The sequence below is a fragment of the Meleagris gallopavo genome, chromosome 2, assembly GCF_000146605.3.
Source record: "Meleagris gallopavo isolate NT-WF06-2002-E0010 breed Aviagen turkey brand Nicholas breeding stock chromosome 2, Turkey_5.1, whole genome shotgun sequence".
In the NCBI taxonomy this organism is placed as follows: Eukaryota; Metazoa; Chordata; class Aves; order Galliformes; family Phasianidae; genus Meleagris; species Meleagris gallopavo.
Window position 1 is genome coordinate 7,616,529 of NC_015012.2, and position 16,180 is coordinate 7,632,708.

A 16,180-nucleotide genomic window follows, 5' to 3' on the forward strand; every position below is an offset into this window, starting at 1 on the left:
AAGGAAGATATCTGTGATAAGCACGAAGAATCAAATGTCTGCTATCTCTGTCAATTAACTTTGAAGGAAGCCTACCTGATTAGCCATGTAAAAATGAGCTATTTAAAGATGAACGAAATGATTTGCACTGTGAATGTCTAGCTCCTCTATCTCACTATTACTGGCCAGTTATCAGAAAGATAAGTGTTCAGATATAGCTACTGTAATAGAAGGAGAGAGGTATAAAGCCTAACAAAAATATTTGAAGAAGGGTTCACAGAAAGATACAGGGACCTGTTAGGCACACAGATCTCTTGAAATTCCCCTCAAACCAGTTGACCAGGATAGAAGTGGCAGGGGCATTTCTTTTCACAACCATTTGACTGTTGAAGACCATTTTGGAATTTCTCTCACCAAAATGTCTTAAAGACACAAAGATGCCATAGGGCAAGAAAACCCTTTTGCAGATAGATAATTCATTAGAAGGTAAGAAACAGAGTAAAAGATCAGTGTCTCACTGAGTAGAAGTCACCAAACGTAGGTATGGTAGAGCTATACACATAAGTAGTGTGGAAAAGGAGCAAATAGTAAGGTGCAGTATTTGCTAATGATCATGAATTATTCAGATTAGTAAAGATAACAGCAAAATTACTTCACAGGACTCAGTTACATAGTGTCAAAATAATAGAAATTAAAGTTTGATGTAAAGAAATTCAAAGTGAAGCATGTGGCAAGGCATGACTTCCAACTTCATGTGTAAAATGGCTAAGTCTGAGATTCTTTGTGAAGAGAAGTTTAGTCATATAACTGATGGTCAATTCAGTGCTCAACACAAGCACGGAATGCCACGAATTTTTAGAAAAGCTAGAAAAAAACAATAGAGTTTACCTGAATCATGAATATAGCGTATGTAGAACTCGAAGAGCTGTAGGAAGGACTGTTGGGGTGATTAAAGGCATGAAGGGAATGACTGAACAGAACTCCTCAAGCTGTAGAAGAAGCAACTGAGATACAGATCTATTAAATCATCAGTGTTAGGAAGAAAGAGGACAGTAAATGACTGTCACTGGTTCTTCTATTACAAAAGCTAGGGGTCATCAAGCAAAACTAGCATGTGGCAGTTCAAAATGAAATGATTCTTGAGATAGCATATAATTAAATTTTGAAGCTCCTTACCACTGGATGTTATGGATGGTAGAACTGCATGCGAGTTCAAAGAGAAGATACGGGAAAGAGAAATTCACTTAGGAATACCAGCATAGAAACCACCTGTAGCTCAGAGAGTCACTGAACCACAAATCGTTGAGGATTACTAAGGTAAGTGTCACCTTAGCTTGCCTAGTTGTTACATTCTTTCCTAGGTGCCTACCTATTGGTATGATGCTATGTTAGATTTGTCTTTGGTCTAAGCAAATGGTCATTCTTACAATTTTTGTTCTTGTATGTGATATCTTACAGAAAAGGAAAAAAAAAAACAAACATAATTAGTTTCCATTTGTTTCCCAAAAATATGCCAAAATTCACATGACAGAGTTCTAAAAAGTGTACTTTCTGGCTCTCCTGTCTGTATTTGTTGTATTGGAGTTCTTTTCTGTGGAAATTGTACGAACATTCCCACTGCATTATTTTAGTATAAGATAAAGTATTGCTATTGACAAACTAAAACAGAACATGTAAGTAATTCTGTAACTGAGCTGTAACTCAACAGGTGATTCAAAATTTGGTCCTGCAACAGGACTTTATAAATAGCTATTTATCCTTAGGCAGCCAGTTTTTAGTAAATACTGAGCTAATGTATTTTCTCTGAGAATTCTTAACATTAAGAGCATGCATCTTATCTAATATCAGGCATGAGGGAGAATTGGCCCTGCACCTTGTGGAAAGCCAAGGAGGAAAAGGATATGTTCTTTATAACTTTAATACCAAATTTCCATCTGCTACGGATTGAAATTGCAGAGATATCACACATATACAATAGAGGTTTATAATAGACGCAGCAACTCATCCTTAACCATTGCAATGATACTGGGCCTCTGTTATAGAGCTGTCTTTGGTGTGTAGACATGCTGATATTTTGCTCAATAAAATACAACTTTCAAGGCACACTGTTAAATTTACATGATCACCAGAGTAAGAGCTATAAAGCTGGAACAGAAGAAGAAAAAAGAATTAATGCAATAAAGGCTAGGATTTAACAGATGGGATTGAGTAAAATAAATGTGAAACAGGTGTCATTGACTCTTATCAGCATTTTTAATTAACATCTGTTTTTAGCCCGGAGTACTTTGGAAGAGTATGTTGGAGTGTGTCTGTATTTAAAGATAAAGGTAGGCTATTGAGAAGTTACTGAGTGGTAAGAGGTTGGGGAATGGAGGGGTTTGGTGTGAGAAGGTGGTGTTTGTTGGGTGTGTATTAGTCACAATGTAGAGAAACCTGAAGGAAACCTTCCATGAAGAAATTGTAACAGAAGGAAATATTGCTATGGCAACAAAATATTTTTGCTTGAAGGAAAATGAGTACGAAAAAGTAAATACAGAGTGTGGGAAATTCAAAGGAAGTACACATTGTGAGAGAAAAGAATAGAATAAAGATTAAGAAGAAATAAACCATCCCAGTTTAAATTCATATAATATTAAGTTATAGTAGTACAAAAATTGTTGTTCTCCAGACTTTAATAGCAACTAGTAATAAAAATCCTAGACCACTTGACATGTACGAAGGAATTATTTTACATATGGTAAAACAATGCTGTTTCCTGAACAGTTCTTCTCTTGAATGGTTAACCCCATTCTGCAAGAGCCCAGGCTAACGTGTCTGACCATCATTGAATGGGAAATGTACAACAAATGTTCACAGAATCATAATCTGTTAAATAATATTTCTTAGGTTTAGACATAGGACCGTCATAGACATAGTTTTAAATTGGTGCTTTTATAGTTAATTGAGAAAAGGGCAGGAAATAAATGATGTCACTTCCATAGCTAGAGCTACTAATTGTTCTAGAATATTTCATACATCTGGACTGCTTCTTATAAATATGTATTGTAAAAGTTTAACTGCTACCTTCTTACTAGACTCCTTCAAAAATTACCTTACTTCACCTGAAAATCTGACCTAAAAATGCCTGAACAACTTTTCTTTGAGCCCCAAAGTCTGTTCTGAGAAGAAGCGTGTATGCTTACCAGAATCACCTCAACTATTTCACACAGACACATCTGATTTCTTAGACCCGAGTCCTACAAGATAGGAATCATAGCATAAGATCCTTTTTTTTTTTTTTTCTTTTTTTTCCAGGTTGAGAATGTCTTCAAGATTCAGCACTTGTTACAGCGCTGCAGGGCTTTCTCTGGACAGGGAGTCATATTGTCCGGGTCCACTTATTAGCTTTCTCTTTCCTCCTATTTTTTTAATTTGGTTGGTTTGTTTTTGCATTTCCTTGCTCCATACCAGAGGGTACCCTTTGATGTGAAGGGCATTTGGTTCTATGCCAAGCAATCTATAAAGTTATAGGTGTACTTCCTTATATTGGCAGATACCTAATTTGGCAGTATAGCTCCAGTAGCAGAGGTTTTCGAGTGGCTTCAGATATCTATGCTCACTTGAAATTTTTCCAGTTATTCATGAACTTTTACTTGAGGCATATTCATGCAGGACGACCTTTGAAGGGCTACATAAGGGTTTTTTAAAAAGTTGCTCAGGTCCCAAATTCAGTACTTCACTTAGCATGTCCATATTTAGGACCTACAGAAAATTACAGGTTGTAAACCACATGTTAATGCTCCGCTAAATTTGGGCCTAAAGAGATGTATACATTATACCTGGACAACATTTAGAGCTTCAATATACAGAGCACAGTTTAGAAGATCATGCTCTTGACTCACATACATGTAGAACTGGTGGCTGTTTCTCCATGGCCTTATTGGTGTGCTCTGCAGCTCTTTCTTGTCATTGGTACTAGAATATCTTAGGAGGCAACAAGGTTGTGGGCCCCACTCCAAACCTTGTGTCCTAATCAAAAAGCTCATAACCTGAAAAAACTAGAAGCATAATGGCGTGACTTTATCAAAATAATGCTAGCATCTCAGAGGTAACAAATCGCCAGTGCATCTGATGATTCTTCCATCAGCTCCCTACTGACTTCAAGAATCTCAACCAAACCTTGCAGAGGGTAGAAGTCTCAGTGATAAGCCTGACCGTTTTGAGAAAAATCAGCAATCAATTATGGTTAAATAATGTCCTGGTAATTATCTCCATCCCAAAAGGATGAGCAAAAGTTCAGCAGTTACACTCTGCCATTCAGCAAATCCACTGCTGAACAACAAACACTTGATTCTTGATCTGGCCATCGCTGGATGGGAGCTGAGAGCACCCTGCTGAGGAAAGGCACTCTTCAGAGTTAACTGAAAGTTGGCTTCAAAATATTTCCTTGAAGGTCAATAGAATTTCAGGGCTGTCACAGTCATATACCTGAAGGTGTTTAAGCTCTGTATTCTGCAGTGCAGCTACAAGTCTAAATGAATGGCTTTATGTTCAACAGTTGGTTAAAAACCATGCCATTCCTATTTAAAATCAACCACTTAGCAACCTAGCCACACACTTTTTACATTCTTTAACCAGATAATCTAATTATTCTGGCTCAGAATTCCACTGAACAGAGTTCAGAGTCATTTTACAGACGTTGTTCTTTATTTTAATATTGTTTAATTTAAAAGGGAAAAAAATATCAGATAATAACTTTTTTTAGGGAAAAAAAAAAGCATGAAAACCATTTCTGTTCCAAAAATTGCTGATATGAGAACTTATGGGAAACAGCTCCTTTTATGAATAATTATTATTATTGTGTTTAAGAAATGGGCAAGATGCCTAGAAATTGAATGAAAGAATGAGCTATTAAATTGAAATATTAAATGAAATAACTGAATTAAAAGTGATCACGTAAACCCTGCAGTAAATGTTGGGAGCTGTAGCTGATTGAACATATTTCCATCATCTGTTTTGTATGCTTAAATACAATTGCTTGATGTAAGTAAACACTTGATTGATATTCTGAATACTTTAAAATCTGCATATGCATCACAGAATACTGAACAATTAAAACTTAATTTCAGTGTGGTTTGATTGCATGTAAATTATTTCAATATTCTTTTTTTTTCTGTTCTGTTTGCTCTGTGCATATTTAATATTCACTTTTTGAATGCATATCACCCTTGATTGGATTGCGAGATGAGGAGGACTCTGAAATTTCTTCCACTAAAAAGGATTGCCTTATAAATGTTATTTGTGCCACAGCTCTTCCCCTGCAGATTATTTTCTAAATGTTGTGTACCCTTATTGAAGACAAGGAAAAAAACGGCTGCAACCCTCCTTTATCAGCCCAGCACATGGAATATGCTTACATGGTCGATGGGCATGTCTAAGAAGGCTTGTTGGTTGTAACTAGTCCCTAAAGAAATGTTTCCATCTTTCCTGCACTACATTTCTCTCTTGCTTGCATGAGCTCTCTCTCTTCCCTTCATCTTCCTTTTTTTTTTTCTCATTCACAGACTTCTTATTATGTGTTTTAGTATTATGGATAAATATTTTTAAGTTGAACATTTTCAGCCTGGAAAACCTATCTCTGTCTTTAAGTGCCCACATTCAGTTCCATTGCTGTGGCATGCAAATGACAAAATTCTGCTTTTGAGATATTTGCAAAACTTATTATTTAAATGTTTTATTTAAAAAGAAAACAAATATCTGTGGCTTTCCTGGCATCTTTTCAGCTCAGTCACGTTCTCAGAAGGCACATAGACAGAATGCACATAGCCATGCTGCCACGGGAGGTCTGGGTTCTTCTCTGTCCTCACCATTCTTGGCCCTCGTTATGCTTGTCATACCACTCCTTTTATCCCTTTGCTTCTTTGCCCATAAAACAGATGCACTAACAGCTATCTTTTTGGAGGTTTGTAAGATAGGGAGAAAGATCATGTAAGAGTGTGTAATAACAGTATTACATTACTATAGGGGAATTTAAATTTCATATTGTATGTGCTAAACAGCTCGCAGAGAGATGTTTTCCTATCTGACCCGTATATTTAATCTCAGTTTGTGGGTTTTAATCTTGAAGGTCAGATTTCTGTTGGCTCTCGCTTTGACCAAACAAGTTGGTTTGCAGGCAGATTTCCTTATCTCTCTTTTTCAAGGGAGGCGTAAGTCTTGATTGCTGGAGTTATTGTGAAGTAAGCGTAAATAACGAGGTGGAGGAGAGGGGGGAGGACATGCATTTCAGGACCAGGCTTCTCACGACAAAGCATGCCTTTAAAAGAGGTGTTATTAGCTTGAGATCTCTCTCCTGCTGGGAAGGACTCTCTGTAATTGTTTCTGTAGAATAAGAACGACACAGCTCCCATGAAAAAAGACTCAAAATAACAAGTGTTTTCTAGTAAGGATAGCTTAAAAAAACCTGGACATTCTTGACTGATTTAATACGGTTTGCCTAAGTAATGCAAACTTGTCATCCTTGTTTGAAACCTCCACCGTATTTTAAAGCAATTCCATGTCTAATAATTTATGAAGTGTCTGTGATTGTTACTTCCAGCTCTCTTGGTTAGTGAAGGGTATTTCTTTCTTGGGCAGCCCTTTTTTCCTTTCTGCCCCTCAGTACAGCTCTGAAAATAACAAGCTAACTTCACAGTTTTATGAATAGGGGCCATAATGAGACCGAAGTGTACATGTTGATTGAAGGAAAAAAAAAGGTTGAATTCTTTGTGAAACAGTGAAGAACTGGCAGCTTTTGGGCCATGACTCTGTTCTGCAGGACAATCAAAAGGAAAAGTTACTTTACATTTTTTAGTTGCAAGCAGTTTTGCTTTGCAGAAGTGAATGTCATTCAAATAGTCTGTATGGTTCTAACTTTGGAAAAACAGAATTATGATGCTGACTTTTTTTTAGCTGGTTGTAAAGCCTGTTTCAGTTTGGTTTCCAATTTTGCCTCTAAGTACTAAGTATGTAGATTTAACACGTAATTGAAAAGAAACATGTGCCAGAAGAAGATAAACATGATTACTATTTAAGATACACATATCTTAACATGTACTTAATTGTCTTAATTAAAGCAAAGCTTTAGAAGCATCATTACAACACAGTGCATTTTACTGGAAAATCCTTCATAGAAAGCTCGTTGAAAAACTTCAGAGATAATAGATGTGCATGTAGGACAATGGGCAGTGTTCTTTCCCTGGTGATCAAGAGGTTAATGTTGCTTCATCTCTTCCCCTCCCTTAAACAGGTTCTGTGAGGAGGGCTGCAGATTAGTGCTTGGAAGACACAGCACAGAGATTACCTCTGAGGAGGACAGGGCTCCTCACTCCAGGTCTCCTTTCCTACTTAAGCTAAAATATTATGCCTTCTTGTCGCAAATGTTATTTCCTGCAGGAGAGTCCTCAACAGCTCTATCTTGCCATCTGCTGAATCATTCCAAATGTGTAGTGGAAGAGGGGAGAGCAATAAGGCTATAGCAAGAGGGAGGTAGGGAACCACTTAGGCTTTGGACAGAAGCAGGAATTGCAGTATGGGATGTAATAGGGAATTCCTTCGCCTACCCAGGGAAAGGAGGATTCCCATGTCTCCTTTCATGCTAGCCTTACAAAGAGCTACAGCATTTCCTAAGATACCTTCAATGTGCAGAATTCTATACATACTGACATCTGTATGGTGCTGTCTGACAGCATACACTGAGAGAGCACAAACTGCACCTTTCTACCATGGAAAAATTACAATGTGATATCCCATTGCGATAAAGAAACTGTCTCCTTCCCAGACTTCAAGCATCAACAACTGGTTAATTTATGGAACTGTGAACAGGGGAAAAGGAAAAAAATTGCCACCAACAGGAAAACAGAGAAGTCGTTCTGCATGGTATCATTTACTTCACAACTCTAAATCAGAGATGGGTGTTTCGTAGTTTCCCAAATTAAAATAATCTCACCAAATCCATTTCTGTAGGGATTTTTAAACACTTTAAAACATGCAGTAGCAGAAAATGTGTTCAAACAGAATCACTTTCTCATGGTACTGAATGATGGTCACATAGTGGTTATCTACATCTAGTATAAGAGAGGTATAAGCCCAGTACAACGTTGTCTGTATTCTCGTAAAGCTTCCAATTGATAGCTCTTTCCTTCCTGCTTTAGTCAACATCCCAAACATTTCATAGAAGGGGATGTACACAACATTCAACTGCATTTCTGTCCCATGTAAGTATTTGCTGTAATTGCCAGGAGATGGTGTGTGATCTGTGGGTAGGAAGGAGGTAGCAGTCCGTGTCCTTACCAATGGAAGGAGTTGTTCAGTGAGCCTTCAGGCACCAAAATGGTGGTCACCAGAATGATGTGATAAAGCTCTCCTGGGTTAGTGGTAGTGGGGAAGTTCTGCATCCACACTGCTCCATTCCTACTTTGCTGCACCTCTAGGAGATTCTGAGGTGGTATCTTCCAGAGCTTGTCTACAGGTAGTGATGGTGTGTGGTTCTCTCTTCTTCTGTTCCTTGTTTTCCCTCCCTGACACTGCCTGCTTCACCATGGGATCTTCAGAAAACTCTCAGAACTTGTGGCAGACTGTGCCAATGCTGAGGGAGTTAGGGGCAAAGTGTCATCCCCTCCACCCCACTGGAAAAGCAGTTCCTGGGCATTCATGACTGTTCAGCATGACTCAAGTGGATGATCAACTTCAGATAGCTGCACTGTAATGACAAAACCCAATGCAGTATTCTACAAACACCTGTGAAGAGTCCTGACCTGACTTCAGAGGTCCTTGTAAAAGGTTGCGTTGCGTCCTTGCAGAAGATTGTCATCTCTGTCATAGAACCTTCTGAAATCCCTGGGGACTTCAGAAGATTTGGGGTTAGTCTTTTCTGTAGAGGATTTTGAGTTTCCTACCACTGTTATTGGGGTAACATTTACCTATATAATTGATGAAATCTTTCCAAGAATTAATTAATCTACAGGACCTTCTGATCCTTCAGATTCAACTAGATCTGATGGGACTGAGGAATGAAGGTTTTAAAAGATTAAGAGAGTCACTGTCCTGCCTTACTGTTCTGCAGTCCCTTTTACTCAAGTAAAGCTATGGCAACACTTTTGAGGAGGATTGAAGGACTTTGCTCATTAACAAAATTAGATGCAGGTCTTACATTATCCTCAGCAAGTGACATATTTCCTTTTTCTTGCAGGTATCAGAGATTTGAAAAAGCATTTCTACTAGCTGTTGACATAGGAGCTCGGGACCTCTTTATGGTGAGTCATCTCTGGAGACAGAGGATGTTGTCAAGATGTTAGTTGTCAGCTTTTTGCACATTAAAAAGGATCCGTGTCATTTGCAGCCTTAGACACATACTGAAGACAGAGTTATTCTACCTGGCTTGCCCCTTGCCGTCTCAAAACTTGTCAATGGGAATCGAGTGTCTTTAGAATCATTGACATTTTACCTAGCCTAAAGGCTACTCTTTATTTTCTAGGAATTAATGTTTATGTTTTTGGTTTTTGAACTTTCACCTTCTTCGTCTGTCCTGATGTGTGTGAATGTCATCTTTCACTCTAATAAGCTTATACGTTTCTAATCCGTTCCTTTAAGACCTACAACTGCTGAGTCTTGGACACAAGTGCTGACCATATCCTGGGGATCCTGAATGCTCTCAGTTTGTTCTTAGGGTTTTGTGAAAAGTGACAAATTATGAACGCTTCTACAGGTACTTTTAAAACAACAAAGCTCAGCAGCATCAACCCAAGGGTTTTTACATTTCATGCACTCTCTGCCCCCTCCCATTTAATTAGCTACAAAAGTAAAATTAACCAGCTCTTAAAAGGTCTTCTGTGTGAGCTCTGCAGGAGGCTCTTGTTTTATAAGATCTTGCACCACAATGTCACAGCGAGGTCAGATGGACAAAGCCAGTCATGCTTTCCCAGTCTCTCAGCATGTTGCTGCTCCACAGCTGATTTCATTGTTTTCAAAGAAACAATGGAAAAGGGCTTTGTTTAAAAAAAAAAAAAAAGGCCCTTTGAACGATTCCTTTGCTTGACTCTTTTGCATAATGAAGACATTCTGTTGTTTAAATTAAGCTTTGACACTAGATGTTAATATCATTTATCCCATTAAGTCACTTGCCCTGCTAGTTTGATCTTGATATTTAAATTGTATGTTAAATTACACAATTAAATCCTACTTTTATGGGTTATGAAAATTCCCTTCTAATTATATAAAAAGTTGCGTGAACCTTTTGATGTTTTTTTCACGGCTCTAATCATCTAGCTTGTTCCATCTTATTAGAAAGATGTGAATATTGTGATAAACTTTTCTAAGTATGCATCAAAAGACTGTGATGGAAGTGTCAGGCATTTAGGAAATTCATTAAGTGTTTTATATATACCCGCCTTGATTTTTCCTCCTTTTAGCTCTGCCTTTTTCTTCCCTCTTTTTGTTTTGCTTGTATTAACTGTTAAGTTTTTCAGTGCCAATTTTATCCCCAGTTGAGGTGAGCCCTGCAGCGATGTGTAAATGTCATTTGGCCCAGCTCTTGGCCTGCCGTCTCAGGGCCCTCTCATTTGGGCTGAGGACATTTCATACAAAATCCTTCTTCTCACCCTTCTTTCACTAATGGCAGCACCAAGGAGACACCAGTGTTGGGTCAGGAGGTGGAGGCAAAGATGCAAACTTGGGAGGGAGGGAGCAACACGTGGCTGCACAGTCACGTCTCCCCATCCCATCTCACCAATGCCCTTAAATATTAATATAGTTACCCATGTAGTTCCTCCCAGCTTACATGACAGCAAGATCCAAACCAGTTCTGCATTATTCGTGTTCTCCTCTCATTACCTCTGAGGTCCTTGTAGTTTCCTGCAGGTTATGCAAGCAACAGCACACACATCTGCCTTTCCAAATCCTCTTTTGCCTCTCTCCCTCCTCTGGGGAAAAATGTCCTTTCGCTAATTTGTCACCTAAGTGAGGTGCTAATGAACAAACTTTACAGTTAGCTAACAAAGGCACTGCTGCAGGACTTCCAAGTACAGGTTGCAAGAAGGTTAAAGGTGCATTGCTTTTTAAAAGTACTGATTTGTGCTATGGAAATTTCTGGGGAATTGGGCTTTATTGCACTGGATACTGTGTAAAAATTAAGTAATCTGCTCCATAAAAACTTACAGTCCTTCTAAGTACTAATGTAAAAACGCCCCTGCTAAGCAAGGTTTGTGCATCCTTCACTTCTTAACACATCACAATTTGTATATATTGCTTATATAGGTCAAAATACAATTAACAGCATACAACTGGACTTTACCTATATTTAAAGTATTTGCAATGGCATGCAGTATGAATAAGTAATATATAGGTCAATTACTTGTACTGCTGTTCTACAGACCTACCAAATCCGTTTGTAAAACCTCTGCGGGCTCTAAGAGTGACGCCACCTTATTTCTTGTTAATATTATGGGATTTCGAGAAGTAGTGGACTGAGGAGGATATGCATAAGCATAAAGAGGCAAAAGGATGGCATAAGCAAAAAGAAAAAGAAAATTACTTACTGAATGGAAACAGAAAAGGATAGAGAGCTACAAAACTGTAGCTTAGTGGTAGCAATGGTGATGGGAGGACAGTTGGACTAGATGATCTTGTGGGTCCTTTCCAACTTTGTGATTCTATGATTCTATATAACAGAGAAGTGGGGAGGATCCGTGTTGCACACCTGTCTTCTCTGACTTGTAAGGAGATATCGTGTATCTTGGAGAGTTTATTCTGAGCCAAATTTGTTTTCACAAAACAGAGCTCTGCAGCCTTCGTGATTCTTTTGAGATTGCAAAGAAGTTTAAAGGAGTGCTATCTAAGGCGTGATTTCTTTCATAAAAATGAAAAAGAAACTAGAAAAGCTTACAACTTAACCTTCTTGCTCTAGCGTCACTAGTATGATGCCAAAACAAGGCACACAGGCACTGCTGCGTCGCCCTGTAAGCTTTACCCTCACGTCACATCTGAGTCCATCAATTATTATCATCTCCTACAAAGTTCAATAAAAAAATAAAACCGAAAAGGACATAATATCATGAACAACAGCTACATTTATTGGACAGCGACTGATCCAATCTGTGACAGAAAAGATCAAGCAATGCAGGGGTCGTTAGCTTTAAATCCTTTTGTAGTATGCTCCAGCTCTCAGCTGCTGAAAATTCAAAAGGCCATCGCACGTACCAAAGGTAGCAAAAATGCAAGGAAAAGACACTTTAATAAAAGTGTCAGATCTTGGGCGATGCGCTGATGAGGAAAGCGCGTGTTTCGAAGACGTGTTGGAATGTTGCCCAGAAATATCCCATAGACAAATGCGCATCAGTGTTTCAAATGACTTCTGCTCACCCAGGGCCAGCTCTGTGAGTCACAAAGAGGAGGGTAAAAAGGGAAGTGTCCAAAAAGTAATCAGGCTGTTCAATGATAAAACACAGCCCTTTCAGCAAACTCCTGATAAGCGGCTGAAAATTGTCACTGTTGTTTTTGGAGAGAGACGTGATATTTAACGTGATAAATTCTTAGATAACAGTGTGAAAAAATCTATAGCAAAAATTAATTCTTTAAGTTTCCCTGCCCTTCTTTAAGGCAACCTGTAATCTAGTGGTTTTCCTTCATCTTTTATTTATTTCCTGGTCTTGTCCTGCTCAGAGATTTATAAACTCTTAGAAGACATCGTTTGAGTGGCCTATTTGAATGAGAACCACTTAAATATTATCTGAAATAGTCTAACGAGCAGTTTTTATAGGAAAAAAAAAAAAACCAACAACTTTTCTTTCTGAAGCTTGTTTAGAGATGGGAACAAGAACGTTTGAAAAAAGAAATAAATTCTTTGTGCCAACAACATGAGAAACTTCACAGAAAGCCCTTTGTCATCCTACTGCTGTATTTCTTGCAAAACCCCCATGAGTGAGTGGTGGGTACATAACATCTTCAGATGTCTCTAGTGTAAGAAGGTGGCCAAAACAAGCTCTGAAAGAAGCAGATGTTCTGATGTACCTCATAACTGCACGAACTTTGTCATTTGCTGAGATTGCTTCTATTGCAATTCCCCAGGTTTATTATTTAAATTTGCATTGAGGTAGACAATACCTCTCTTAGTTTAAATTACAAGAAGAGAAGCATTAATCATAGAATGCATTTTAAAATAAGTGAACATAACCTGCCTATATGTTCAAATCTCTGTAAGCTCAGACTTGTCGGAGAGCCCTTAGGTTCTCTCTTGTTATCTAAATAAGCTGACAATATCTGAGGCTTAATCTTCATAGAAATCATACCTTGCTGCTCAGCCCTTTTCTCTGACAGCCATGTTAGACCTACAAAGAGAGGAAGTGCAAAGTTCACAACAAGTTCAGAAGTCAGTACTTTGCTCCAAGACACTTGCACGTTTTTTAAGTCACACCTGTGTTAGCATCTCCTCCATACTGTCGGGCTCCTGCCAGTCAGGACCACGGTCTCCTGTGCAAATGGTCTCATAACTGTTTGGTCCTCTCTTGGTTTTGTTTTGTTTTATGTTTTTAAATGAGGGAAGAATACAGGTGACACCTTTAGCAATCAGGACTGGGATGGGAAGAACTTTGCCTGATGTTCTTGGTTTTTGTCCTTCCTTCATCTGTCTCAGTCCTTGCACAGAGCAGCCCATGGCTGTGCCACCAGAAGAGAAGAGGGTTAGTTGTATCTTCATTAATGGAGTGAAAGGATGAAACTTTACTTCAAGTTTCAAAAGACCAAAAACAAAGGGACTGAAAGCCAAGAGTCTGAAAACCAAGGCCACTGAGATTGCAACTTGTCAGCAGGAATATATTCTTATGTAAAATGCGCTGCAAGTAATGCAGGTGTTCTACGCTTGAAAGGTTAACACACAATAAAAAGACTTCCAGTTCAACAGGGAATAATGCACCATGATGAAGCCCTTAGTTTTTATTGGTGGATACAGAGTATTGGCAAGTATACATGCTAGACAACATTTTTGGAAAAACCCTCGTGTACTTGTGATCAGGAGATCCAAGAGTGCCTCAGGAACCATGTCACCTATGTAGAGGTTAAAACCTTTGAGCAAGTGTCATTGTTCATATTTCCTCCTGTATCAGCACAAGGACAACCTCTCTCTTAGTCAAAGAACAGCCAATGTGTCATGACAGCCTCCAAACAAAAATTAGTCCCCACCTCAATTAACTTTGCCACAAAACTCATGTACTGGGTGGAAGTTTTAATACTAAAACTGAAGGAAGAGTTCCGGTTCTTCCATTGTGGTTACTCAGAGCCTTCTTCTAGCAATTCTCTTTTAATTTTTGTACCGACCAACTTTTCCCTAAAAGCACAGAGACTGGTTTCATTTATACACTGTCAACAGCTTCACTTTTATCAGTGCGTGATTGGTCACCATTTTATCCATTGTTAACAAGAAATGCTGTATTCACCAGCACAAGTCAGATAATAAATGTGCATTGAGAGAGAATTAAAATGTAAAGCTAGGTTCATCAGTTCCATCTGTGTTTGTGATCTAAATAATAAAAGAACCTCTTTCTTTTAAATTCCCTTTTGTTATGCCTATGAGATTCATTTTAGATTAATCTTTTATTTTCTTTTATTTCCAAAGGACATCCATTACGTTGCTCTAGATAAGGGTGAATTGGCACTAGCTGAAGTGGCAAAGAAAAAGGCTAATGACATTGACGCAGAATCAATAACTACTGGAATTGGTAAGAATTAATGGTGTTTAAAAAGCCCTTTTTGTTGTAATCAATACTTGTCCTGTACAACACTGTGTTATATTTGTGGGGGCTTAGTGGTTTGATTGTACTGTTTTATTTGAAAGTGAGACAGTATTTTTATTCATAACTGAAGAGTGGAGCTTATAAAAATGACAGAGCTTTCACTGCCCATGTGAGGATTGTGTCAATGTAGGAGCTGCAGAACAAAAAAGATTAGCATACTATGGCTGTGTAGAAAAGTTCAGGCTGCTCAAAATGAACTCATATTCCCCTCAAGTAAGGACGTGAATCCAAAAATCTTTTTCGTGCCAATATTAAAGGCCAGTATGGCAATCTCATTCACCTATTTGCTTGCAGTCATGTAACTGGAGTCATGTCATGACTACATTGGAAGCGTTCAGAGGAAACATTTACTGATGAGAATGTAAGGCTTCAATCCTGGCTGTAAAGAGATTGCTTCACACTCAGAGGTTCCTGCAGATTTGTAAAGAGGACTGATTCAAAAACTGCAATGTTAGACTAACAGCTCAAACACAACTTTTCAGAGAAGGGAAGTTATAACTCACTTGTTTTCCCCATGTGTTTCCTTTGAATTATCATGAAGAGATGTATACAAACAGGTAGATTATTCTGATTCTTCAGGCCTAAAACACAGTCCAAGCAGAAGGTGTCTACAGAATTCTAGAAAGCTGACCTCCAGCAGCGAGAAAGTAGGCAGAGGGGAAAAAAAGTAGGCACAAGATGTTTATGTAATATGTGCACAATGCTAATTTGCTTATCCCACCTTGAATATTAGATAAAGCCACTTCTGTCCTTGTCTCTTGCCAAGAATACAGAGTATGATTGGCACTTGGAAGAAGGAGTCAGAAAACCTTTGAGATTTTGAACAACATAGGGTTATTTTTGGGACCTAAAAATCAGAACTGTGCACCTATACCCGGAGTGTGTAAGCAAATGCCTTTCAAATGTATGGAAGTATAGAAAGGCTGTATGTAAGTTTGTGAGGCTGTTTCTATGTACGCAGATACAAGTTGCTGACTTGCAAGGTTATGCAGTGCAGTGTCACCATCTTACCTCTCTGGCAGAGCAGAAATCAAGCAGTGCCTATCCTGAACTCTCCTGAACACTTTCCATTTTCAAGCCTAAGTCACTTTTGCATCTCTGCCTTTGTACAAAGCTCTTGACCACTAGAATTGCTTAATAGAACTGAGATGCTGAAGAGTTGTTTCTGATTGTTACCTATTGTCTTAGCATGTTAGTTATGTAAAAATGCACTGAATCCAGAAAAATTAAACCTTAATCTGTCTTTATTTAATTCCTTACAAACTATTAATAGATTTCTGAAGGTAGCAGTTTTGAAGTTCACCATCTTATAGACACTGGCACAAAAAAAGGGATAGGGAAGAAACCTGAGGTGATCACAAGTGTGCTATGAGCATATCAGAGGTAATACATGTACAAAT

The 16,180-nt window shown here is 38.4% G+C and overlaps 1 protein-coding gene across 5 annotated transcripts in view; it reads left to right on the forward strand.

The window, feature by feature from the left end:
- WDPCP (WD repeat containing planar cell polarity effector) overlaps nt 1-16,180 on the forward strand; it is a 142,703-nt gene that overhangs the window by 95,194 nt on the left and 31,329 nt on the right. For all 5 annotated transcript variants that reach the window (XM_010706458.3, XM_019612552.2, XM_019612554.2 and 2 more), the window contains 2 exons: nt 9,188-9,251; nt 14,603-14,705. In XM_010706458.3, coding sequence (XP_010704760.1) covers nt 9,188-9,251; nt 14,603-14,705 — 167 coding nt within the window. The remainder of the gene's footprint in view (nt 1-9,187; nt 9,252-14,602; nt 14,706-16,180) is intronic.